This window comes from Strigops habroptila, chromosome 4, assembly GCF_004027225.2.
Source record: "Strigops habroptila isolate Jane chromosome 4, bStrHab1.2.pri, whole genome shotgun sequence".
Lineage (NCBI taxonomy): Eukaryota > Metazoa > Chordata > Aves > Psittaciformes > Psittacidae > Strigops > Strigops habroptila.
In genome coordinates this window covers 74,974,878-75,002,288 of record NC_046358.1, presented here as the reverse complement: position 1 = coordinate 75,002,288, position 27,411 = coordinate 74,974,878, and the positions used below count along the sequence as shown (strand labels likewise).

At 41.7% G+C, this 27,411-nt stretch overlaps 1 protein-coding gene across 6 annotated transcripts in view; it reads right to left on the bottom strand.

Moving 5' to 3' along the window:
• GSG1L (GSG1 like) overlaps positions 1 to 27,050 on the bottom strand; it is a 97,508-nt gene extending 70,458 nt beyond the window's left edge. For all 6 annotated transcript variants that reach the window (XR_003990907.1, XR_003990906.1, XM_030482408.1 and 3 more), the window contains exons 1-2: positions 26,286 to 27,050; positions 9,710 to 9,757 (exon numbers count right to left, since the gene is read on the bottom strand). Coding sequence is in view for 4 of the 6 variants with exons in the window: in XM_030482408.1 (XP_030338268.1) it covers positions 9,710 to 9,757; positions 26,286 to 26,586 (349 nt within the window). In the remaining 2 variants the exon portion in view is untranslated. The remainder of the gene's footprint in view (positions 1 to 9,709; positions 9,758 to 26,285) is intronic.
• Positions 27,051 to 27,411: the final 361 nt, after the last annotated feature.

The window sequence follows — 27,411 nt, the reverse complement described above, 5'->3', positions numbered from 1 at the left end:
AGGGCTCAAAAGTTCTCCACAAAATGTGAATTTATTTCAGGTCAGCCCTGATCACCAGGGAAGACACTGTAAGTCAACACGCTATTACCTCTTACCAAGAAGCTCTCTAAGTCAGGAATCCCCAATGCTGAGTTTCCTTTGAAATAGGAATTCCGAAAAAAGCCATAGAAATTCTGCTTAAAACTCAAGGCATCAGACCACATTTTAGCGGATTCCTGATTAAGGAATCCAACAAATAGTGTGGTTAATGACTTCCAAGAGTTTTGAGCTGATTTTGACTGTTTGGCATCCACGTTAAGAAGTATAAATATGAAACTGGGGTAACTGCTGTTGTTGTCATAAGTTATTCTGTTGGTACGCATCTGGACTTTTTCCTTTGGAGTAAGAAACATTAAGGGACCATTCACAGTACCTGGAGCGAAAATACATATCAAAGCATCAAGTATTCTTTGTTCAAATACACTGTGATTTCATGTCACAACAAGGCAACAGTTGCTGACTCCAACTTTTCTGAGAGAGAGCTCTCGTTAAACTGACCTCACGAATGTCAAGAAGTTACTGACACGCTCTTCTGTGCTCTTTCCCCATAACATGCAAGGGCGATTCTTAGTTCTTGTGTTGCATTATTAAAGCCATTCTCAGACTCGTTAGCAATTTGGGCTGAAATAGCAAGAACTTGGATACCATCTAAACAGGATTATGTGAGGGATGATAAAGAAGCAGTTGCTGCTGTTTCTGGAGCTACAAAGCTCCATAATTTAAATTACTGTTGAGCTTTTGAAATTAATACAGCTGACAAACCAGTTCTAGAGAGTTTAAATACACATCTATACCTCTTACATTCACATGCAGCCATGGAGTTATATGCATACTTGTTGGCAAATCGGAAAAGTTGATTTTTGGTGCCAGCTCACTATGCCAACAGCTCCTGAAGCCAGCTTGTGAGGCTCTGTCTCCAGATGAAATAATCATATTGAAATCCCCTCCTGGCTGCTTCTTCAGGCTGGTCAGGTCATGAAAATTACTGTCAAAGATCCAGTATTAGTGCATGTTCTCAAGGCAACACTGAAGAGGTGGCCAATAAAGCAACTGCTGTTAGAGTTCAAAGCCTTTTTAATCCATAAACATGAGCTTGTTTGCTTGAAAACAATCTCTTCTGGGAAAATATTGTTATTCCTGAAGGAGACTGCTGAGTCATGTTAACTATGTTACATGCAGCATAGGCAGCAGGGGAGATGGGGGAGTTGTTACCCTTGCTCATATTACCAGCAACTTCTGCTCACTTGCCTTTGAGAGCCTTGGGTCTGTATGTCCTGCTTTATGAATTTAACACTTGCACTGGAGATGGGAGAGAGAGCACCTGGGAATGAGTCCTTCTTCTTGGTTTATTTTTCGATTATGAAAGTCCTCTCTGTAAGGTACTGAGGGACGGAGAACTTAGTAACTGAAAAATTGGGGCAGGCCCTTGTTGTCACCCTTCCTGGGAAAGGAAGCGAGAGGGAGCAGAGACTGCTGTGGAAGGAGTGACCCTAATGGTCCTCTTGCACTTCCTTGTTCCTTATCGAGATCTAATTCTCAGAAAGATACTGACCATCCATAGCCTTTGGCACCCATACAGATGTCTGCCACATCAGGGAAAATTCTGTTATTTCTTTAATGCTCAATTCCAGAGCTAGCAGTGTGATGCTGAGAGCACACTTGGCAGCTGCAAAACATGTAGTAGGTGCTGGTTTTGTAGACCTAATGGGTATCTGGTTTTGCACTAATAATTTTTAAGATGTTCTGTTTACCTAAGTAGAAAGGCATTTCCTCTGCATTTTTGGACCTGTCTGCTCTGTTCCTCCTGGTCTGTATTGCTGTCCCTATGTTTTTTAACTCTGGCTGTCATTGCTCTGCTCTTCCATACTTACCTGCTATGTTGGAACCGACACTTGAATCTCACTTTAATCTCTTCTTTTCAAGCTCAGTGCAAGAGAGAAGAGAAAGGGAGGAAAACAATAAACAAATGGGTCCACATTGAGAAATGTGCATCTTTTTTGGGGAAAAGCATTAAAGTAATCTCGAAAGGGCCATGTAAATCTCACACTTTTTCTTCTGATGATTTCAGTCATTTGCTGCTCTGCTGCTCCAATACTGGGAATTAAAAGCCAGAAATATTGGAGTGATCAATAAGAAACGGTGAAAGGAATAAACATTGAGCATGCTGTTGTGGCTGGCGTAGGGACTCAGCTCTGAGCAGTCAGCCCGTCTGTTGGTTAATGCAGTCTCATAATATCAGACCATCTGCCTGCTCCTCTTGTGCTGCAGTGTAAAAAACCTGGGAGAAGTAGACCACAGAGCTATGAGAGACATTTCACCAAAGCAGAGTAAGCTTCATAATCCTAAAAGCCATCAGAGATACCTAAAACTATCTGTTACTGTAAAACAAATAAGACAGATAGATAGATAAAGAGACTGCAGTTTTCAAAACATGAGGGACCAGATGATAAATACCTGAAACTGCTTAGGTGAGAGGAGAAATGCCAGCTGGTTTGGTTTCGTTTAGCTTTAGTTCTTCATTAGTTTATTTATTTTGAAAGATGAGGTGGAGCTGTGAATCATAAAATGATTCTTTTCTACATGATGTTGTGTTTTCTTTGACTTTTTATGGTTCTGACACTGAGCTCGGTTCTGAATTTAATCCTGTGTAGGATACTGAGCAGACTGTGGAATATCTTTGTGCCTATATTTTCTTTTTCCTGGTGTAGTGAGTAGAGTAATATAGTGGAAAAGACTAATTCAAGACTATCCCATATGCCTTAATCAATATATTTGGGTTAAATGCTTCCCTTTGAAGACCTACAGTGTAGGGCTGTGGTCCTGTACTTCCACCCTCAGCACTGGGCTTAGAAATTAATTATGTTCAGACCTTGTGACCAGCACCGCCCACAGAAACAATGTTCTCCATGCCTTTGGCATCAACAGCATGAGAAGCAAGACTGTTGCTTCCTTTTAGGAATTTAGCTTGAATTCTGCTATTGAGCATGGTTTCGTCTTTGTATATCTAATTAGCTTTTAAAAATAACTTTAATGATTCTTAACAGATGTGCAAGAAACCACAGATAAAATGTTACTAACACATTTTTTTTTCCTGTATACTTAATCATAACTCTCGTAATACAAGTGCCCAGGTACTTGTCTGTGTGGGTATGTGTATACCCTATTGCAGATATAGCAAGGAAAATGCAAGCAGAATAGGAAATATTCAAGAAGATAGTAGACTTGGACTACAGCGCAGTCTTGGAAGGTGTATAATTCTTGTGGAAGACCCAGTTATATTTCTTTTCACTGATGCAGGTCTCTGGTCCTTTTAGAAAAACTATCCTCTTATTTTCCTTTCAGGAACAGCTACCCAGCTCACAAAAAAGGTTTGATTTTTTACCTTGGCTGTTACAAGTTTCATTTGTCTCTTTTCCAGCCTGAAATCTGTTCTGTGTTGTGCTTCTCATACAAAAAAGTATCCCCAATCTTTGACCATAACTGTCAAACTCTTCTCTCTATATCTTTAAATTTCATCATAACTTTTCTGAGCTGGGGCCGGCAGGGGAGGGATGAGAGGTGCACACAGAGTGCTGCAGGTGGGTACATCAGGAATGCATGTGGTGGCATGGTGACTTTTTTGTTTTGTTCTTTTTTTCCTACAATGATCCTAATATTTCTTTTCATCTTTTCTTAATCTCTACAGAGCAGTGAATTAATGTTTTCATAGAAGTGTCTGTCATTGCTCCAAGAACTCTATCCTGAGGGGAAAAAGCTAATTCAGAACCCATCGCTATATATGTAAAGGTAGGATTACTCTTCCTGTTCACCACTTTGCGTTTATCAACACTGAATATTATCTCCCATTTTCTCTCAGTCACTCAGTGACCGAGGAAGATTTGTGGATAGTTAAGATGCCTGTAGTATATCTAGTATCTTTACAGTTTTCAACTCCACTTGTCCTTTTATATGAACCTTTTAATTTCTTTTAATCCTCTCTTGGTTTTTTAGCATTCCCTTCTTCACAAGTTTTGCGGGTTTTTAAACTTCTGTTGCTTCTGCAAGGATGCTGAAGAATGTCTCTCTCTGTTAGTCACAGATACAAGGTATCTCTTGCTAATGTTTTGAACCAAGTTCACCACGCCACTCAGGAATAAGAGTTAGAAGTTTCCCAACAACTAATTTCTCCATGCTCATAAAGTTTGTCCAAATTTTATTCTCTCCATCATACTGAGCATGACATTTTCACAGGCTAAGCGTGGGGTTTTGAATTCTGCTCCTAAAGTTTTGTTTTCTGTCCTTATACTTTCTCTGTTTAACCCTGCTACTGTAAGCCGTCCCAATGGATGATCACTAATATAATTCTGTACTCTTTATCTGGGCATAGAATCCATCCACAGAGATTGTGCTGCTCATTAATGACATTATCCTGTTATTCTGATTCAGCTTTAGTACCTGACATCTGCTTTGTGTTTCAGTGTCATCAGTACCAAGATGTTATTGTCCTACTAATTATCTTTCTCCCATCAAATTTCTGTTACACCTATTATGTCAGTACCTATTAAAATCAGGCATCACATTTCTGTTACACCTATTATGTCAGTATCTATTAAAATCAGGCATCTAGTTTCTCTTCTCGTTAACTGCTGTTGTAGTGCTGGCTTAGGAGCATGCATATATTTGGCTCAGCGTTTTCTTTTTCTGTGGTGTGTTTAGGTGAGACCTTATTTATTTGCTGTTTGCCATGTGCTGCCTTAGTTTTGCCAGCTACTTTTTAGACAATACAGAATTTTTATTGCTTCATCTCTACAGGATGCATCATCATGACCTGTGTAGAGGACATGCAGAAGGCATCTCCTACCTCTGCCAGTAGTTTCCAATTTTAAAAGTCCCTTGTAACATTTTGGGCTGTTAAATGCTCACTAGCAATAAGCATTTTCCTCCTGCGAGGTTTTGTCTTGCCTCAACCTGCATGGTATCTAAATAGTCTTGTTTATATTGTGCATGTAAATTTCCCTACAAATATGTATAGAGCACTGCAAGATAGGCAGTTGATAATGACCTGCTGCTTTGCCATTCGTTAGGGGTATTCCATAGATATCACAGCTGAGACAAGTGAAGTCCTACAGAGCATTGGAGTAACTTAGATCATATTGTACCAAATCCCTAAGGAGTTTGTCCTGTGAATCCTTTCCTGTGTTGGTGTAGCCATCTCTAAATTTTGAGCCAACACTGATCTTTCAGCCTGTTCCTGAGGCAACTTCCCAATAGGGCATCTTACTTCAGTTTGTGCTTGAGTCACAGCCCCTGTCGACACCATCCAAAAACTCTTGAGGGCACCACATTTCCTACAAACCCTCACTCTTCCCCTGTGAAGTTCTTCCAGTGCAAATGCTGTTTCCAGCCGTTTTCCGCTGGATATATCCCAGCCTTCACTTACACAGGATTTTGGCAGATATACTGACTCCTGTCTCTGTGTCACTGTGGTTGGCAGCTGACATTTATGCATTTATAGAAGGGCGTTTGAATCCCCACACAGTCCTAGGCAGGGGGAGGAACAGACCTGCATATGTGTATTGCTGTGCTGTTATGCTAGTCTGTGAAGTCATTTATCAGATCATCTGATGGGACATATTGCTATCTTTTACCTTTTATTGTGCTGCCACTGTTTCCAGGCATAACATTTGGCCTTGGTTTCTTCCTTTTGAATGTATCCTCCATGGCCTCTTGGAAGTTCTCTTGGATACAGATTTGAAGCAATGGGAAAGGGGAGTTAGAAGGTGCACCCAAAATGGGTGATGGGAGGAGGAGAGTGGTAGAGTGTGTCCCAGCCTCAGTGTTCTGGTTGGGTATTACAACAGGGAGCTTGTCAGAAAGATGATTTTAGCAAGGTTTACAGCAAGCCCGAAGAGAGAGGAGAGGCCACAAGCTGCATTCAAAAATAGACCAAGTAGCTGAAAACTGAGTGTACTTTTCAGCATAACATGTAAGTGTCCCTCACTAAGTAGGTTACCCTTTTCTTCTTTGGACAATGTGGTGAGGCACTGGCGCAGGTTGCCCAGAGAAGCTGTGGATGCCCCATTCCTGGCAGTGTTCAAGGCCAGGTTGGACAGGGCTTTGAGAAACCTGGCCTTGTGGAAGGTGTCCCTTCCCATGGCAGGGGGGTGGAACTGGATGATCCTCAAGGTCCCTTCTGAAACAAAACATTCTATGATTCTGTGATCTAAATACTCAACAGGAACAAAACTTTGAGTAAGTTTTGTGGAGAAGATCCCAGGAGCAATTCAGAACTGAAAGATCAGGTTCAGCCTGCTGTGGCAGTTTCCTTCCAACTCATTTTGGAAATACTTGCTATCTTACCACTCACATCTGTAACGAAAACTAGAAAATAGCATAGTTTGTGGGACCCAACAACATCTGCTCTGTGACGGCCCATTAAAATTCCTGATGATACCCAATGTAACCAGCTATTGCCCCATCATCCTTTATTGGCAGTGAATGGCAACTGTCAGAAGAAATATTTGTGGACACAGAAATGTGGTGGTTTTTTAGTTGTTATGTACCGTCACCAAGCTGATTTTGTTAAGCAAATTTGGCACTAAGAACCACCAATAGCTAATAAATTTGATGTTAGGCTTACAGGGTTCTGACAGATTGCTGGCAGCTGCCTTAAATGCAGGAAAGAGCTCTCCTAGTGTGGGTTGGAAATGCTTATTTATACCACACTGTGGGTCTTTTTCCCCCAAATTTTGCTGTCTCCTTTTAGTAGATGTCATTGGTTCAAAGTGTATAATAACTGATCAGAGATGTAGTATCCAGCTACACCAGAGATCAGCACAAATGCATTAAAGATAGTTAACTCAAGCATAACGTATTACATTTCTACAGTAAGAAACCTTTTCATTTATTTTTACAGTAAGAAACCTTTTCATTTATTTTTCATGCAAAATTTGTGGCAAGAATGTAGTAAGGCCTCACCATAGATGATTTTATTTTACTTTGAGTTTTGGTGATTAGCTTTTCTATGATAAGAAGGTTTTAAATATTATGAAGGTGTTTAATATAAACTTGCTGTTTATTGGTGTTTATTGGTGTGGAAGAGACTGGCTGTACAACTGGCTACAGATAAGTTCGTTTGTTCTTAGGTTTCATTTTAGCATGTCTTAAAAATTGAAGATGATATGCTGAAAAGTAGGCATAGGCTTCAACAGCTTAGAAGTTGATCAGACAGAGGTTGTCTTTAGATCAGGGAAAACCAACTTAGAAGAAAACCTTGGAGAGCCTGAGTGCTCAGTTGCAATAACAGAGCATGTATTCACGGAGACATTTTAGGTAATCGAAACCATGAACAACCACTTTTTAGTGGTAAGTGATGCCAAAATATATACAGAAACTGAATAAGCTGAAGTCTAATTGTGAAGATGAATGCAGTACAAAAATTCCCAGTTACACAATGGACCGTGGAAACCACAAACATGTTTGTGTAACTGAATTCAAATTTTGGTATTCACTGCATTTTATCATCTCTCATTTACTTGGAAGAAGAATCAAGAATCTGTCTCAACACTGTCACTGTGTGTAACTGAATAGTTAACAAACCTCTGACCATTAAAGTCAATGCTGAGTGAGGGGATCAAGAAATTAAAGGAGTGGGAAGTTCCTTCTAACTGGAAAAGAGCAGATTAAGTCAAAAAGTTAAAGAATTCTACAGTGAATATAAGTCGGGCATCATTGACACGCAATTTTCTCTTCAGATGTGACGAAAGGATCTCTGGACAGTACAAGACTGATGGTGAAAAATTCAGATTAACTATGCTGCAGTGTCCAACTTGATCTACAGTTGTGGAATTTATCCTGGTTGTAAGAGTCAGATGGTCAGCACTTTCCCTCTCTGACAGAGCATTCTCCTCTCTGTCAAAATGCCTTACAACTCCATGGAAAGACTTCAGAAATAGATACAATTTTCTTTATGCCAGTACACCAAAAAAGCCTTCCTTCCGTAAAATGGAAAAATAGAAGACTCTAGAAATATATACTGATGCCATGCAGCAACTCTAAAAAAGTTGCTGACAGCATTTCACACAACCAAAAAAAATACTTAAAGTGAAGCACTAGATGCTGTTTTGGAAAGTGTGTGGGTGATGACACCAAGCATTATGCACCATAATGAACTTTCACAGAAAATGGATAAAGCACAAAACCATCCCATTGTCATTATAGCAGACACATGGTGCTTGTTTTGGGTCTGTCTCCTGAAAGTGTCGCGCAATGCCCACTGGGCCTAGTACTGGGAAAGGCAGAGAACTACCATACCCCAGGTTGCCTTTTCAGTTCCTCTTACATCTTTATCAATGGCCATCATATCTCCTCTCACATCTCTCGGGCTGAGGAGTCTTAGTCTTGCCCTTGTACAGAACCTTCCAGAACTCTGAATATTCTTGCTTCCGTTCTGTGAGCTGGACTAAAAAGGACAAAATACCACACCATATTTTATATAGAGGCAAAGTTTCAGATGTATACAGTCCTCATGAGACAGGATACTCTCTGCTCTGTTCTCAAGTCCTTTGCTAATGCTTTCTAACAGGTAGTTTGTTTTCTGACCACTGCCAAGTATTGAGCTAGTGGTTTCAAAAGAACGGTTATGCCCCAAGGTCACATTTGTGTGTGTAAGATTTAACTCAGAGCCCATTAGTGGCAGTAATCCCAGGATTGTTCTTCCCTTATGTGCATAATTTATTTAGGTTTACTTACAATGAATTTCACAGAGACTGTCTCTGTTACTATTTCTTGCACTGAAATACCCCACTGCTTTATTAATGGTAATTGCCCTTCTCTTTCAATTTGTCTAGCTGATCGGCAATTCAGACAAAGTACAATTGTTCCTTATGCCATTTACTGCCTCTCTGTCAGACCTCATGAAGGTACCGTATGCCCAAAAGATCTGGTGATTTTCTCAAGTGATTTAACAAAATATACTGCTTCTATGTACAAACACGAATTTCCATCTGTCCTCTTGATTCTCCAGAAGCCCATTGTTAGTGTGAAGGACACTTCGAGGCTTGTGCACCTCTCCAGCTGTGGGCAGAATGCTGTCTTGGGCAGGAACAGGATGGGCTCAGCTGCCTGGTTCGTTAATTGAACTTTACCCAATTTTTTTTCTGATAAATACTACTTTGAAATACAGGTTAAACTGCTATTGGGAATTTACAGCTCAAATAGCAGGGCAAAGAAGATCTTTGCAGCTGCCTCTCTGCACTTGTATATATATATTTTTTTAAGGGTAAATCAAACCAACAAGCATCTAGATGATTCCTTCTCACAAAAAGACATTTGGTACTGTGTCTGCAGTTTTCTGACCATAAATGTCTTGATGGCCTGGGGAGACCATGTAGCATGTCCTTCCTCACTAGGCAAAGAAAGGAAATGTCTGTATTACAATATAGATCTTTATTTTCTTAAAAAATATCAGCTAAATGAAGAGAAAATACATCAGAGAGATGACAAATCTGCATAAACTGAGTAAACAGCAGTGTTAAACCTTTGGCATTTGTTTCATCTGGCTGTGTGTAATCCGGATGACAGGTATGCCCTCGTGTGCTTAGGGTGTAATGTATCCCCTGGCACTCAAGCAAAAGAAACAAAACTGATGCAATTTGTAAAATGGGAAGAAGTCTTGACTGTTTTGTCTTACCTTTTTCAGAAGCCGGGGCAAGGTCGATAAAACTTCGACATTTTTCACCTTTAAAAGAAAACGATTATTTTAGGACATAGAAGGGGATTGGTTTTGCTCTGCCTCCTCTTTCTGACTGGTGTTTCTGCCACCTGAGTCTCTACAGGACCACAGAGAGAGCAGAAATTTACCTGTGCCTCCAGCCTGGACCAAAATCGCAATGCTCACAAGGCTGGACTCCCCCTGAGGATTACGGTCCCTTCATCAAGAGTATGAAATACAGTTACTAAAGAAAGAAGTGCTCTCTGATGGTTGGTCCCTGTGGGGTTAGCGGTGCTCCTTCTCAGGGCCGGGAGCAGTGTTCACTCCAAATGGAGTGACACAGTGGAAAGCACTGCAAGGGTTTGAGCTGGGAGGGCACTGGCTTCTTTCACCAACACTTTGCCCTCCTCCTTCTTGTTGTCAGCACCATGCCCGTGCCCCACCAGGGCGTGACCCAGCCTCCCAGTGCCAGGAAGCATTGCCATGGGTACAGACATCTCCATAGATAGATATGACATATGTGACTAGGACAGACAAACCTGGACCACAAAGCACAAAGCAAGATAAGCAATTGCATAGCATTAAAAAAAATGTTAAAAAGGCAGGCAAATGCCTTGCTATGACCATCACAGCCCTGAGCTGCTCCCTCTCATTTGTGGCTGCTGCATCCATTTATCACTGTACATTAAATTTTCACTGTTTAGGTCTCCACCTCCGTTTTTGCAGGCATTCTTGAAAAGCCTATTGCTTCTGAGCAGGAAATGTATCTTAAGGGTGGATGTTTTGACCTGTCTTTTTACTTCTTCAGGCAGTCAGAGATTATAAAGTAAGTCCTCTGCTTTAGGTGCATCCATCCACCAAGTGTATGTGTTTCCTTCAACATGATATGTTCCAAGGTGACCAATAGCCTGCCTGCCCTGAGGAATTATAGCCCAGCATGCCTGACAGAGGTAATGGAGAAGAATCCATTTTGCCCTTCAAGACTTTAATTGATGCAAAGATATAGCAGTAGGATTTTTTAGTAGTTTTGCTCAATTTTAATTGCACAGTCAAAAGGCTGATTTAGGAAATGTGAGCCATTAAAAAAGAATAAACAGTGAAATGCTGTAGTGATGTTGAAATCAGTGTGTAATTTCTTCTTGGTTGTAATTAATTATATGTACAAACCAATATAAAATGTTAATCTTTCTGGTGTCTTTGTTGCCAGGATTGAGATAAACATAACCATTCAAATGATAGCTGTGCTGAAATAACAATCTATTATTATAATGCTATTACTACCACTTTTTATTTACTTTTTGCAGTTTTAATCCTATGCTAAACATGCTGAAAAGTGTTGTGTACATAGTCTGTAGTCTGTTTGTCTATGTATGAGTTCCTATAAAAGAAAAGGTTCACTTGACATTGAAATGAACGTTTCAATATCTCCATGGCAGGGGATAGGACTTCTGCTCTCTGCATCCAGGCACTGCCAAGAGGGCAGTCAAGAAAAGGAAGTGACACTTGACTTATCAAAGCACCATCTGTGTTTCGAAAACAGTAGGTAGGGCAGTCTATATCTGAGCAGAAGGAATGTCAGATGAGTAAGTTATTAAGTTTTGGGGCAGACAGGCTGAAAGATATCTGATGGATGACAGAAACCACAGCATCACAGCAGCATTGTGTTGACAGGACCCTGCAGGTCTCCTGTTCAGCCTCCTGTTCAGAGCAGGACTATTGCTAACACCTGATCAGGTCAGCTGTGACTTTTCCCAGCCAAATCTTGAAATACTTCAAGGATGATGATACCCATTATTTAGTGACTCCAACTTCTCTAGCTGTTCTGTCATCTACGTAGTCATCCTTTCTTTATTTGTAGGGACAAGAACAAGCCCAGCTCCCTCAATGTCTTTGCACATGTGGTGTACTTGAGGCCCCTGACCAAGAAATCCAGAGAAATAGGTGGACTATAAAAGATTCTGTGTTGTAAGCATGAATCATTCTCATCCAGAGACTCCAAGTTTTAGGGCATGAGGTGTGTCAGGAATGCATTGACTTAAAATCAAGTGAATACAGGGAGAGTCACCTTTAAATTTGGACTTGATATAAGCAGATTAAGCACGATTTTTCATTCTAGCCATATGGATCTGTGTTTGCAGTTTGGTTTTGTGGTTTGGTTTGGGGTTTTTTTCAGATGGAAGTTACTACTTTTATCACAGTTTTATTTTAACCTGACTTTAAACTAACTGGGTAGCATTGAGTCATCTCTCACCTGTGGTTGCAGTGAATCTGAAGCCATATTATTCAAAACCTTTAACAAATATCATGTTATCCCAAGACAGCCAAAGGGGAATGGTGTTTGCTACTACAGCTGTTTCGAGAGCTGGAGATACATGGTGCCTTTCAGACACATGGCAAGGTACAAAGACTCTCTAACACCCGTGGGTACTGAGGAAGCTGATGGTACCACAGTGTTTGGCTGCAGGTACCTTGTCTGCAGGACAGATGTAGAGAGTGTGATCACGTGCTATTTGGAGGAATGTGCATCCTCATCCTCTCTCAAACCATCTTGCCCAGAACACCATCTCTCCCAGGAGAGCAGGCTGTGGCTGAGGCCTCCAATTCAGATAATATGGACAGAAAATGCTGCAGTGTCCAGAAAAAGTCCTTTTGATGCCATAGCACAAAGAATGACTGTAGATTGGAGACACACAGAAGGCCGGAAGGAGGTCATGTCACTTTCAGCAGGTGATGTCTGGATTGTGCCTGGCTTACTGCTAAAGGTTGTGGTAGGAACTGCACAAGCAGTTCCTGGTGAAGAACACTTCCCATCATTGTTCCTGTTGCTGGAGCATTGGAAACCTCTCCTCCATTTCAGTGGTAGCCACTAGTGGTATTTATAGACCGCATTCATACTTCAACATACAGACATGCATCTCACTGAGAACTGAAGATGTCAGCAGTGCTTTCACTGTTCCTCTTAGGATTTATTCTAAGTTATTTTTGGGTATCTTGTATAACTGATCTCTTAAGCCCTCTTAAGTTTAATTTTAGACTTGGCAAGAGTTTATCCTGCTGTGCTGCCCTTTTCCAGATGCATCTTCTCCTCATAACCATGCTCCTGGGGAGTCTTTAGAGAATACAGAAAAGGCTGTTTAGAGATGCAACAAGAACAGTGTTTAGGTTTCATCCACCTGATAGTCCTGCCACCCACTTGTGGCAGCAATTCTGATAGACAAGAAAGCCAAGGAGTGGTGTCTTCTGCATATAACTGACATAGAAAGGACTGACCTGGCTTGAGTGCTCTCCACTCCCATGAAGGATCAATGGCCATGTACAGTGCATATGAAGCTCGCTGGAGCTCAGCAGTGTCAGCGAGCTGCTGAAGGCTGAGGAGAAAGGACTGACCAACCACCTAAGCACCAATAAGAGCTTCTTCTATGGCTTCCCAAGGGTGAGGTAGAAACATTGTCTATGCACGCCCTTGCAGATGCATTCCTTTATAACCAGGCTGGCTCTGCACAGGCTCAATTGTGTCTCTGCTGGGCTGCCAGAGAAGGGGGCATGGGTCATATGGGACTAGGACTGGGTACCAGCAACAGCCGAAAATTTGCTTGTGTTTTTCTCTAATCCGAATTAATTAATCTAATCCTGGATATGTGTATGTGTATGTTTATTTGTAATTTGCTAAGGAACTTCAAACTGAACCATCCAGAGTGTGGGAGGAGAGGTCCGGAAAGACCCAAGGTCTGAGATGGGTAAGAGTCTTGAGGTCTTGGTGTGGATGATAGACTTAAAGCCTGTGGTAATATCTGAGGGATAATTAGTGTGACTATAATGCTTGTGCATCTGCAGAGAGAAGGGGTGTGCATGTATCAGTAGTGATCTGCAAACCTGCTCAGCCAGAGAGGAGGAAGAGGAATGAGCTTGCTAATGGGAGTGATGTTGTGTTTCTGTGGGTGCTGTTTGGCACGGCCCTCTCTGGGTTGGTCTGTGTGGTCACATTAGTGTCACAAATGCGTGCGTGTGTGTGTGTGCACGTGCTCATGCACTTGCATGCATCTGCATCTTGAATATGTGCCTAGCCTGAACTGGGAAGGACACCAACAGCAAATCACCAAGGGAGGAGAAATTCACTGGGTCTTAAAGCCCCCCGGGCTCAGTTTCCCAGGAGCACACACAGCATTTCCTCAGACAGGCTCATTGAGAATTTTCCCATTTCATGACTCTGCAGCTATGGAAGCTCCTGCAGCACTTTAGGTCAAATGCTTTTGAGCTCCTTAGTAGTTTCTACTGAAGAAAGCTTGGCTTTGAGTTCTGTGTATTCTCAGGAAACAGTGAAGATGTGGATTTTATCACTGCGTCAGTGCCAGGGATACAGAGAGAAAGTTGTGGCAGCATAATTAGATGATCTCTCTGTCTTGCTTCCAGCATGAGGCCCATACTCTTTCTTCTCTATCTGCTGCTCACAGGATGGTGGAAAGTCCTGAGCTTCAAGCCCTTCCAAGTCTTTGGCACATACTTTTCATGAAAATTGTCTCATGTCTGCAAAATCAAATCATTTCAGGAAAAAGTAGGATGCTGTGCGAAAAGCAGGCACTAATCTGACAGAGCTGCATTCTGGAGAAAGTAAATGAGCTGGTAAGAGTAAGGCTGCTTCACGGATGGGAAGGAGACACTGCAGAACACTGCTAATGAGCAGTCGCACATGGTGGAGGGATTACCCATGTGTCCTGTCACCTCAGATAGGTAGACCCAGACACCTCCCTTTCCCTAGCATGTGGAGGTAGCGGGGTTGCTTTCTTACCTTCTCCACTGAAGGGTCCTACTTCATAGTGTCAGACACACTTTGTATATCTGGGACTCTGTGCTGAAAGCAAATGCTTGTTCCTTTTACTTTTCTCAGGCAGAGTTCAGAGGCATCTGTACCTCCCTAGCCTGAACAATAATTTGAAAACAAAGGCTAAGAAAGAGAAATGGCTTTTCCAAATCCTCCAGATTCAATCCTGCCAGAAAGTTAAGACAAATGGATCCCATAGAGCCATCAAGTCTGCATGGTATACTGGCCCCAGGGATCTGGGCCACTTTCCCCATTAAGCTCTGCACACCTTGTTGTGGGCATGGAAACTACATTGCAACATATTAGATGTGCCCAGTTGCAGGTTCCAAAGTGGATGCAGGCTTCTGTGGGTCTATGGAAGACACTAGGGAGCAATTAGAGAGCTACATAGGACAGCTGGAAAGATTGGTCTAGGTGCACATAGATTAGGTCTAAACTACAGCACACAGGTATACTTCCAAGCCCAGTGTGCACACTGGAATGACTCTGCCTTTGTAAGACTCACATGTATTCTACTGTTTCTTCCACCAGTTGTCTAAACTGTATGGTTTGTTTGCTCCTGACTTCAGGACCCCTCACTGCACAGCAATGGCTGGACTTGTCCAGCATATGCCTCAGTAAACTGGTGTTTTAGACTGGAAATGGGGAAAAAGGCAGAAAAAACAGCAAAAAAAAGCATAGGCTTTAAGACAAGAATGTAAATTTATAACATGGCTGTTGCAATAGTAAGGGCTGAAGTTGGTGTCCTGGATTACGCATATTGGTCCTACATTCCTGAGTTCTTTCCTCTCTGAACCAGTGATAAATGCCTCATTAATAACCAGGGCAGCAAAATAAAAACAACTCTGAAAAATCCTAGTTTGTATGTCTTCCAAGTACATGGGTTCAAAACATTCTAGTTAAATAATTTGACTTAAAAGAAATCCGGTAGTTCTGACTGAAAGAAGGATCTCTGTTATAACCCTGCTTTTCATCTTGCAATAAAAAGAAAAAGCTGTCTGTATTCACTTACTCTGCATAAAATTTTACGAGTTCAAAAGTACAGTTCTGATGAAAATTTAAATGATTACATTTCATTTAAACAGCATTCCCTTTTAGTAACACTCTGGCTCCCAGCCTACAAAAGACAAGGTCCCCTTTTTTCCCAACAGGCCCTAACAAATCTTTATCTCTCCAATTATATCTGGAGTCATGTAATTCTGATATGATCCCACATCATCTACTGAGAGTAAAATCATTGTATTTGTCTGAAAAAAGATATAACCCCCAAGGGATCCCAGCCTAGACAAGGCTGAGGACTCCAACACAACTTCAGTGAAATAGAATGCTACATCAGGGAAAATATAGGTTAATGAGGTCACTCAAACTGAACCGTATCAGGTTAATTAATGAGTGAAATATTACACTTTTGATTAAACTGATCCCAGACAGAGCATTTAATTGAATTTTTTCTAATGAAAAATTGCGTATTCAACTGCAAAATCAACATTTTCCAGTTGACCGTGTTGATCTTGCTGGAGTGATATTTTCTTCTGGAAAATAAAGTTCATACAGAATTACACTAAAATATGTCTTGAACTATGAAAATGATTGGTTTTTTTCTCACTCTGATAGCTGTCATTCATAGCTACTGCCCATCAACATTTCTCTTACTTCCAAATAACCTGAGAATTTGTTCAATTTCTCAGCTTCTGCTGAGATAATTCACAATCTTTTTCCCTTTTGGGGTTGTTTTTAAATCTGAATGCTACACTACTGTTCTCTTTCAGCAAACTTCAGTCTTAAAACTTTCTGCCCTTTAAAGGGGAAAAGCTTAAAGATTTCCACTTTTTCATTTCAGGCATGAAATGAAAATTTCCTCAATTCACATATTCACAAAGAAATGGTAATAATTCTGTTGAGAGGTGTAATCTATTGAGGAGTTTCCCCTTTGGTTTGTTGGAGCAGTAGAGAGCTGTGCAGGGGGCAGAAGGTGTGGGCAGAGCAGGCAATGCCCAGCACGTTTGTGCTAACTGAGACTAAGTGCCATGGCAACTGCATTTTCTGTGCTAAACTCTTCCTGATGTGAAAAATCTTGCACAGTATCTGAAAGCAAACATCTCCACAGGCTGCTCTCAAATCATGTCTAATTGAAACACATCCAAGTCATAAGACTCATCTGATTATCTTGGTAAGACCTGATGGATGTGTACACACATCTACCATTTGGAGAGCAGGAAAATAGTTCAGATTTCTAAATGATTGGGAGAATCAAGGAAGCGGTGGTGTTGAGGGAGGCTTTCGATGATTCTAGTGTTAAATTAGACCTGACTTTATAATCTAGAAAACATGAAGTCAACAGAGTTCTGAGGTGCTTTAAGCATTTCAAGTCACGGAATAGGAAGAGGAGTTTTCACCTGTTCATCCCACAGGTGACCATCTGCCACACTGTGCTTACTCTGCTAATGTAAACGTGCCAAAATAAACTAGTTATCAGCAGTCCAGTATCTGCAGGCCAATAAGGTCACCCGAGAAAACTGAGAAAGACTAGAAAGTATGCTCTTAACAGAAGATGTAACTGATGATGTATTTGTACGAAGTACTTATTGTATGTACATTGTTGTATGAACTACATCATTGTATGAAGTATGTCATGTCTTCTACATTTTCCCAGGTGACTGCATTAGCAGTTGCACTTAGGCTGGTGATTAGCAGAGATCAAAGTATTAAATAGCCTATAAGACCCTAAAGGCCTAGTTGTAGAAGAAATGTGGTTCAGTAGCTCCCACTCCTTCCATATATTAGCTGTGGATCAATGTGGATTCTCTGTTAACCATGCCAAGTGCTTCTCTCCAGATAATGCCCAACCAGAGTATTTGCATTGGATCTGTGCCCTAGCTCCAGAGGTACATGAGCAGGGCAGGCAGAGATGAAAGTCTCTGACAGCAAAGAAGAAAACTCCTTTTCACTGGGATTACTGCAGACAATGAAAACATCAAAAGCCAATGTGTGCCAAAATGGAGGAAAAGACAGATTCAGGACAGAGCATTCCTCTGATGGCATGGCACATTGCTGTGAACACAGGTCCTCCGTTTGCAGCTTGAAACATGTTCAAGTTACTGTAAGAGGCAAAGGGATTGCTGGAGGAGAGGCAACCTTGAATGTCAGAGCCTGTACTACATCAACCTGTATTTCTTCTCCACAGTTAACACCATAACAGTATTTCTTCCCTGGTTTGCCCATCTATCTGCAGCCTGTTCCTCTTAGCCATGGCAATTTAGGTTGCCTGTTTCAAAGTGAAGTCTAGAAACTTCTCCCACCTTCCCTACCCAAAGATGCTTTTTGGGTTGAGGAGTCCTGTTTTTCCAGGCAGGCACACCTGACTTGGAGTATGGAAACTGAGATAACTTTAACCTTTCAGCCACAGGCTAAAAGGTTAAATATAATATCCAGGTTTTAAAACCAAGTCAAAAACGTTGTGCTTGCATTTCTTCTCATGAACCTTAATTCCAAGCTTCTACTTACTAACTTTGCAATAAATTCTCATTTAGTGGTTTTTGTCTGGCCAGATGATGCACAGTGAAATCAGTTTGAATGATATTATGATGTGGTTTTTGGTGTCTCTAGATCTAGTGACTCTAGAAATGTTGGAACTGCTCTGCTTCTCAGTTAATTACCCTCACTGTAAGCATGGTTTGTGTTGTTTTCCCCACCAAATGCAGCCAAATTCAAGGTGGAAAACCTTACATTGAATTTTGTTTGCCTGTGAATGTTCTACAAACCATGTCATTCCATAATAACAGCATCTGCTTCTTATTTACTGTCTTCTGTAGTCATTTGTAAACTAGATCAGCAAAGATTTATATTGCCATTTTTTTAACAGACAAGAATACTGAGTAACATTACACCAATTGATGATTAACAGAGGATCCTGCTATAAGCAACCCTATTCCCTGGTAAATCCTCATTTTGAGATCTGTCATTAAGCCAGTTCTGTTAGTCCATATAAAGAAAGTTTTAAAATCAGGATTGTGTCTGGTGTAATTTAAAAACCATAGGGATACCATGATGCTTGATATTCCATCTTGCATTTATTTCTGTAGCCCTAAATGCATCTATTCATATTTTTCACTAACTGACTTCGGGGTAAACATCTCGATTTTCTTTGAAATATGGGCCCTTAGTCTTTGGTGTTAGTCATCTAGTGCTTTGAAGTTTATTCAATTTACAAGGAACTACTAGAACCCCTCAGATGGCTCCTTTAAGGCTACTGGATTAAACGGTTGAGGACAGACACTTCCAAAGAGAAAGGGACAGTTTTGGCTCATAAGGTAGTGAGTAACTTCTCATATAAGGGGTTGTTCATTGCCTAGTCCCTTACTTTCCTCTCTTACAAGTCTCAGCCTACAGGGACTTTATGTCCGCATTTTATGTATGATAGATGTTCATAGAGCTAGTCTGTCTAGCAGAATCAGGAGGACCTAAAATCCAAAATTCCCAGAGCACTGCAGGCACAAAATATCCCCAACATCCTATAAAAAACTGAATGTGTATAATAAAGCAACCACCACAGTAACCACAGCTATCATGTACCACAGGAAAAGAGCAGGAATATTGTGAGGAACATGAACAGATCTGAAGACTCTTACAGCTTAAATTCCTACAACCAGGACTATTTTTTCCTGTTGTAAAAAAAAAAAGGGAATTTGTTAGGAGGAGTTCACAAGTGCTTTTCTGAAATGGACCTTTCCCCATGTTGTAAAGGAAGGCAAAAACTTGTTACTATCCCGGTTATATAGCCTGAAGGAGATTTCTTTTCTGATCCCAAATTAGATCCTCAGTTTAATGTTCAGTGCATGAGCAGACATATCAATTAGATACTGAGAAGCTGTAATAATGTCAACGGCAGCAAAGCAAGCTCCTCATATACTATCTCCACCTGTAGCCAATTTCTGATGCTTTGGAGAAGGCATAAAACCCTTCAGAAAACGTGATATGCATTAAGTCAGCAGCTGTTTTTTTCTTGGCTCTCACTGGTGACCAGCAGCAACCCCAAAGCATGGATGTCATGTAATAGAATATAGACATGGTGTGAGCAAAGCAGTCAAACCAAGATGGCTCCTTTCAGACCTCCTTAAGATACCAACAAATCAATTATGCAGGACACACTCCAAGCTTCCTCATGCCAGAAACATCCTTTTCCCCTTCTACATTTCTTTCTGTGACTTTAAGAAGTACCCACTTCAGCCCATGGATTTCCTTTGCCCACACTGCCCTCTGTGGAGGCGAAGTCTAGTGATGCACTTTCTGGGAATCCCTCCTTGAATTTTCACTTTTTTTCTCAATGACAAGTTACTTAAGTCATATTATTTTCTTGATGTTTATCCATATATGTATATATCCATATATACATAAAAGGTACCATCACATCTAGATCTTTGATACGTTATACTGAAGAGGACCAGTTTTTCTTTTCTCAAAAGAGATTCTCTTTTCCTTAAGAACCTCGGAAATCCCACTCTGCATCTATTTCACCTCCCACTTTTTCTTACCATAACTCTGCATGATGGCTTTAACAAAACGTACTGGTGTTACCTGTGCCTTGCAAAGTGGTGCTGACTCTTCCCTAGAATAATACCTTTCCTTTTTATCACAGCACTTAGTTCACAGTCACTCCAGAGAAAAATACTGGCCCACAACTTATTTCCTATCTTTTGCCTGCCTGTGACCTCACAGAATTTTATGCCTTACTGTTTGGTGCTGTTAACCTTTTTTAAATTTTAATACTATTCTTATAACTCTATCAGACCAGTTCACATTTTGAGTTATGCAGAAAAAAAGTCTCCTCTGTAATGCCAATATTCCCAGACTTTGTGTCACAGCATATGCAAGGAGTGCATTTAAAGTAGGATTATTCTCTTCAAACTAAGACCTCTGTGTTAGAAATGGTAACTTCTTAGACAGATTCCTGTTTGGCCAATGAGGAAAATACATAATCCCAGGGCTCAGTTCATCCCATTTGAGGAGGAATTTAATCTCCCCAGGAAATGCTCACTACTCTCTACTGACTGCAATGATAATGTTGATTAGTTTAGGCACAGACATCCGCATTTGATAATGTCCACAGGTTTGCTGTAGGATTCATCTTGCCTTTTTAGGTGACATGAATTCTATCCCTAGTTCTTTTTCCTAGATTGCTAATCTCAGCAATAACAGAACCAGTCCCAAACCCAAAATAGAGGACAATTATATCAGAAATATCTGATCTCCACTGTGACTATTTCCCTTTTTATATTACTTGCCACAGCCTCCTTCTAAGATTATTCTTTAGTCAATTGACAGTCTCTCTATTTATCCTCATCATAATAAATAAAACAAAGTAAAATCTGCACCACAGATTTGAGCAAAAGGTCTACCTATTTCGCTATCTTTGTATCATCATCCAATGATAGCTATTTAGGGAAGAATAAAGGGGTGGATATAGGGTGATTCTGCTCATATACTCTCTTTGTAATATCAGTATTGCGTCAGCAGCTTGGGGACTTCCTGGCCAGAGATTCCTCTGAAATCGTCATGTTAATAACACAAATGGATGTTTGCTTCCTGTGTCCATGCAATCCCCGGTTTTGGCCTTCAAAACATTCCCTGGCAGGGAGCTCTGTAGGAAGGAGTATTTCTTTTTGTCTGTTGTGCCTTACTGTTCTTAAGTCATGCAAGCAGCCAATGATGTTTGTCTGATCTCTGTCATTCCCAGTTTATGCCCACCAATATCATAGTTCTCTGTACATTGTGCCTTCCTTTGAGCCTGAAGAGGCTCAGGCTCTTCAGCATTCCCCGGTGTGAAGCATGCCTGCATCTATCACCACGTTGTTAACATTCCCTCCACTCTCTGTAGTTCTTCTGTAAAGAATTTTCAGTGGGATATTCCATCAAATGCTTTTCTGTAAATCCATAGAGACTGGGTCTAGTGCATTACCCTTGTCTAAGAAGTGATTCATCCTGTTAAAAGATTTACGTTTAATAAAACTCTACCTTTGATAAAACCCATTTGTTGTGCTGTCCCTGAAAACTGTCCTAAGGTTGATGCTTCAAGTCGCCTATATAATTTTTTTCCAGTCTTCTTTGAATACAACAATGTGCAGATTCTTGCTACTAACCCTGTATTTTCATGTGCCAATTATTTCAACATCCTCAGATGGCGATTATCCAGGCCCCCTGGGTTCAGTTCCTCTATCGCTGGAAATTTTATCTTTAATATAGAGCTCTACCTACTCAATTCCTTTTACCACTTTTTCCTTCTTACACAACTTATAACTAGCAATTTTTGCATTCCAGTCATGCGAATAAACCCGCCAGGTTTCAGTCATGCCAATTATATTGTATTTCTCATAATCCAGCAAGAATTCCCAATTCCTCTTGCTTTTAATTATACACTCACAAGGTGCTTCACCCTGGTCCCTCTCTCTGGACAGAAGCCTATGCTGAATCACATATGCTTATTCTCCCATGGTGGCAGGGAAGAAGGGAGATGCAGTACCACTCTGGATCTGTGACAATGTATGTCTAGTTCTTGTCTTTATATGTTACAGATTTATTCATTTCTGCAAGATACACCTCTCTTGTTCTCTGGCTCCTTCTCAAATGTGCATTTAATGTCCATATTTATGGCACATTTTGATGCATCCTTACATACCACCTAAATTCTATTCTACCATTTACTTCTTGAAGAGTGCTAAGGAATATGTGATGCAGAGCATACAAACAGACCCCTTGCCCTCAAAATATTATTCCAAGAATACAAAACAAGCCTATGCGTATCCATTCCGGATCTCCCTGGCTTCTATGGAGCCTGGGAAGCAACATGGAAAGGATTGGTTTTTATTTAATGGGATAGTACTCTTAAAAGGCACCTAGGCAGTTGCTTATCCCTCTGAATGTGGATGTTGTTGCTGAGACTGTCTGTTCATTAGTAACTAAAACAAGATCTGAGTTCATGGGTTTTTTCTATTAAAATCAAAGCAAACATGCTATTGAGCAAACTCGGCTAACAGGCTACTGTTTCCCAGCTCCGAAACTCCTCTACCTGTTAGAAGATATGCCACATTACCTACTTCATGTGTTTATTTTTTCATGGCATGTATGTTCTTAAGTCACAGAGTCTACCAGCTAGTTTACCACTGCCGCTCTTGTGGCACATCATTTGTCTGGTATCTTGTGGGGTGTCCAGAACTGACGCAAGCACAGTCCTAGGCTGCAGATGTGAAACAAGATTTGTACTCAGAGTCATACTCAAGAAGAAATTAAATGATAGAGAGCTTGGCTCGAAGGCGCTTGGCCATAGCCAAGGAATTCATGACCCGGGAGGAGACATCAAGTGCCCTGTGCAGTGTGTGACTGCAGGACAGGACTCATAACCAGCACAATCTACAAAGCTCACGAGGGTATGCTCTGGCTTCATTTGCCTCCAGGGATTAGGTTCATTGCTCATACAGAAGATGCCTCTAACTGTGGGGGATACAAAGCATGAACCCACTCTGAGAAGGAAAGCCTTCATCCTCTGTTTGATAGACTGAGATTCAGCATACTTTTGAGTCAGAAATTGTACTAAATAATTACAGGACATACCCACCAATTAAATGTATATGCTCCAGTCCCTCTATTCCCAGAGGGGATTCACAATTCTATTTCTCAGGTGCTAAATGCTTTTGAGATTCTTTAGCTGTCCTGGACATGCTGGATAAAAATAAATTCTAGATTCGCAAATTATTTCAGAACTAATCACAGCATTCAATCTCTGTTAGAGATGTTGGTGAAAACTAGAAACCTGCCTCAAGATGAAGTCCCACTTTGCTAGTTTCTGCACAGAGAGTGGATGGCATGCTTTTTGCACCTCAGTGTCTGGAATCTAAATGGACATTTCAGATAAAAAGTGGGAGGAGAGGACACTCAAAAATTCATTTTGCAGCCTAAATGAGTCTCAGCCCCTCCAACCAACTGGAGGCCCTGCAATGCTGGCCCTTGCAATATCAACCCTCTGGGAACTGCTCCTGTTGTGTCTGCGCTACAAGATCTGCTATATTGCAGCTGCACCAGTGCAGGGAGCAGAAAGTTTTAACAGCACTGTGACTATAGGGAGAGAGAAGTCAAAAGCTTGATGGCTAGATGAAGAATGTGGCTCACAGCTGGGAAAGTTATGAGTCTCTGGAAGGTTTTGACAGCATTGCAATCACAGAGAGTGTTACTGGCATTCATGTGTTCCTAGTGGGATTCATGTTGCTTAACTTCAGACATTGGCAGTGAGGAATCATGGATAGATCAGGAGCTGTAGGAATGGTGCTGGCCGTAGGCTGCTGCCACAGATTCTGCTGACAGAGGTGTGAGGCTATGGAGTGGCTATTGGAAGGATCTTGCCTGGAGGAAGGCTGTTGTTGCAGTCACTTTCAGTATGCTATTGGTAAAGCTTTGAGAAAGATGACATTGAAAGTATGGAGTGCATTCAAGCCAGGGGTTTTGATTCATTTAATACACAAGTATCTGTGTGCTTAGTGGTATTTTCTGGATGTTCTCCTGGCATCCTAGGGTGTTTATTAACAACATGGTGACTGTATGACTTGTGATACCTGCAGGACTGTGATCACTAAGTGTGCTGTGGACAACGTGATGAGCCCATGGGATGGATTGCTCACAGATATATTGAGCATCAGGGTGTATGCATAAGCATGATCACAGTGCTGTTGGTTGAGGCTCCCTGGTACCTCCTTACCCTGGAAGTCAGGTAAAATGATCACCAGCCAGCCTGCAAAAGGCCGTGACAATGAACTGACAGTCTGGTATTACAAACCCGTAAGTCTGAATTAAGAACTTTCATGGTTATTTTATGCTGACAGTCCTAGGGACAAATTTACATCTGCGCCCATTACATTGTTCCTTGCCAGAAAATAACTGTGGTAAATCCTGAATAAGGCAGCTCTCTGTTTAAGCCAATATACCCCTGTACCTGTCTGGATTCTTTCCAAAGGCTGGTCACTTCTGGTCTGCTAACTCAAGGGTACTTTTCACCAAGTTAGTGTTTCAAATAAGAGGAAACACACATGTGGCTGCTGTGGTGGAGTGGGGAGGGAGAAACAACGCCTTCGCTCCTGCTTTCACCATAACTTTCTAAAGCTGGCTTCCAGCTATCTCCTGAAATCACCCACTACAGCACAGCTTTGTTTACCTAGTACAGAATAGATCACTGTTTTTCTCTTCTCCCACATATAACTCAGTTTTCTGAGTGGGCTAGAGTCACACAGTTACAACTTATCTCACACATAAATCTTGGCTTGGAAAGCTTTCAATATCTGCCAGAAATTTGGGCATGCTTGATTGTCCCAATACCAGCTAAGATGCTCAAAAAGTCAGAGAGTGTTAAGCTGCTCACTCAGGCTGCTGTGGCCTAAGTTTATTTCCAAATCAGTGAGACAAATCATCTTTGTTTTCTATAACTTTTTTTTAACATCAAGAGAATTACTTTGGTGCCCTCATTTCAGCATGGAGCTGTTTATTAACAGTCCAAGGCTGAAGTTCATCAGCTTTCCTTTCTTTACATGAAAATGACTTTTAACGACCAACTAATTCTTGAAGCACTATCTACAAAAATACCAGTGAGTATACACAGCACCTTCAGATGAAATGGATTGTGAGCTTCACCCCAAATTTGCCACACTTTGTAGTACATTCTTACAGAGAAGTTTTACCAGGGTCTAATAAACTTCTCAGTATCAGGGAGGTTGTGCCCTCAGAGACACAGCATGTATGATGATTTCTGTTTGTCTCTACCAACAGTCATGAAGGACCAACTCCCCAGTCTGCTCCTTGGGCAATGGCACAAGCCATCATCATTTTACACTGTGTCACATATGTAAACTTTATTTTCCAGTCACATAATCTAGGAAAAAAGCTCTTTCAAAAGCAGAGTTTGGATGTTAGCTCTACCAGACAGCTCTGGGAGTAGGGATTGTCAGTTTGCATCTGTTGAGACTTAAATCAGTCCCATGGCTGCTACCTTCCATCCACCCTCCAGTGTTTTATTCCGGGTAAGTGCCAGGGTACAGCAGAGGAAATGAATCCTCTGAACAGCTGAAGAGACGTCTTCTTGAGTGGTTCTCAGCAAATAAATGGCTGAGTGGGGAACAGAAATGAGCTGTCTTGTGCCCAGTTGTGCCCTTTAACTGCCATTTCACCACTCTCCTTCAATAAACATGCAATCCAGCTACCAGGAAGGGATTGTGGGTGGTCATTTGCTTAAGGGATACCAGAAAAGTGGCAGTCCAGGCTACAGCATGATAAAAACTGTGACTTTTGTGCTTTCCCTATCATTCAGACACTGTCCTAGGTTATTTCAGGGGCAATTACAATTAGATGTCAGAACCTCCTTAACAACTACCAGCCACTGTTCTTTGTGCGCTCCATGGAGCAGCTCCCAGAAGGGAAGCACTGACCAGTCTGGCTGCAGTGCCCATGGGGGTAGCACATACTGCTTATCAGAGGTTCAGCTGGCTTCAAAGCACAGACCCTGCATCAGCCAGCAGGTAAACAAGCAAATCTTCGCTCTCACTGGAAACAGGTTGCTTTTCAACAAAGAACTGTTAAAATCCTGCCTCTCTCTGCAGGGCGAATCTGCTTTAAGATACAACACAGAACAGCTTGCCTGTGTGTTTATCACAGTGAGCCAAACACAAAGCAACACAAGCTGGAAGGAAGTTGTTTTATACTTACCAGCAGCATTGATATTTTCCTCACAGGAGTACCAGATCCCAGTGTGGAAATACCTGAAAAGGAAGCGGTCATCTCCTGTCTCCCAGCTGTAATGAATAACATTCTGGTTTGTCTCATTTGCAGTCTCATTCCCGCTGTAGTTGAGGCAGTTTGTCTTCTTCTCTTTCCCACAGCTCGGCTTGGGGACCCTCTGTGTGCCCTCACACCAGTGGGTCGTGATAAAAGCTGTTGTAGAGAAGAGGAGAGCCATCAGATTCAGACTCACTGCTAGCAGGGCTCTGCATCTTCGATTTGTCTTCATGGTAAATCCGCCCTCCCTCCCCCTCCTGCTGAGAGAAGAAGTCAAAGGGGCTTGTTTTATTTGGGGAGGGGGGGGGTCAAAGCCTCTCACGATTCAGAATCCAGTTGTCCAGGCATCAAAACTCTCAGATTCTTCCAATCTGTTGTTGTAGCAGTGAAAGAAACGCTGCAGCCAGACTCCCATTCTTCTCTTCACTTGAAATCCTGCCTTTGTACGTTAAAGGAGCAGCTGCAGGCGCGGGAGTGCGGCCGTCCTCTTGTAGTCGGTGTGCTTCAGCGCGCTGGCAGGATCAGAGAGGGTCTGTCTCACAAAGAGCACCAAGAGCAAGTGAACATCTGCTCTGGTACCACACATGATCCCAAGGGGCTCCGCAGCTGCCTCCGCTGGGAGACACCTGCAGGCTGCGGGACTCGCTGTCCTCTGCTCTTGTAGGATGAAGCAAGAGAAAGTCGGCGGGAGGCGGACGTCAGAGACAGCTGCTGCCTGCTACCACCCTCCTCGGCAGACCTCGGGGACCACTGCAGCGCGCTGGCGGCTCAGTTGGACTGGGAGGAGGCGTCACATCTTAGTCCCAAAATGAATAGTTATCTGGAGCTGCAAAATACATTTTTCATATGCCAGAGAGCAGAGATTTGTCCGGGAGGAGGAGGGATGGAGTGGTACTTTAGCATTTCTGCTCTGAGCTAGTGAGTAGTAAATCAGGGGTTTGATTCTGCTATCAGCATACCTGTGTAAAACTCTGTCTTCAGGGGCTTACTCTGGCAGTCAGCAGAGCCCCAAAGGAATTTAGATTTGAAAGCTCATAAGGAGTAAAACCCACGTCTT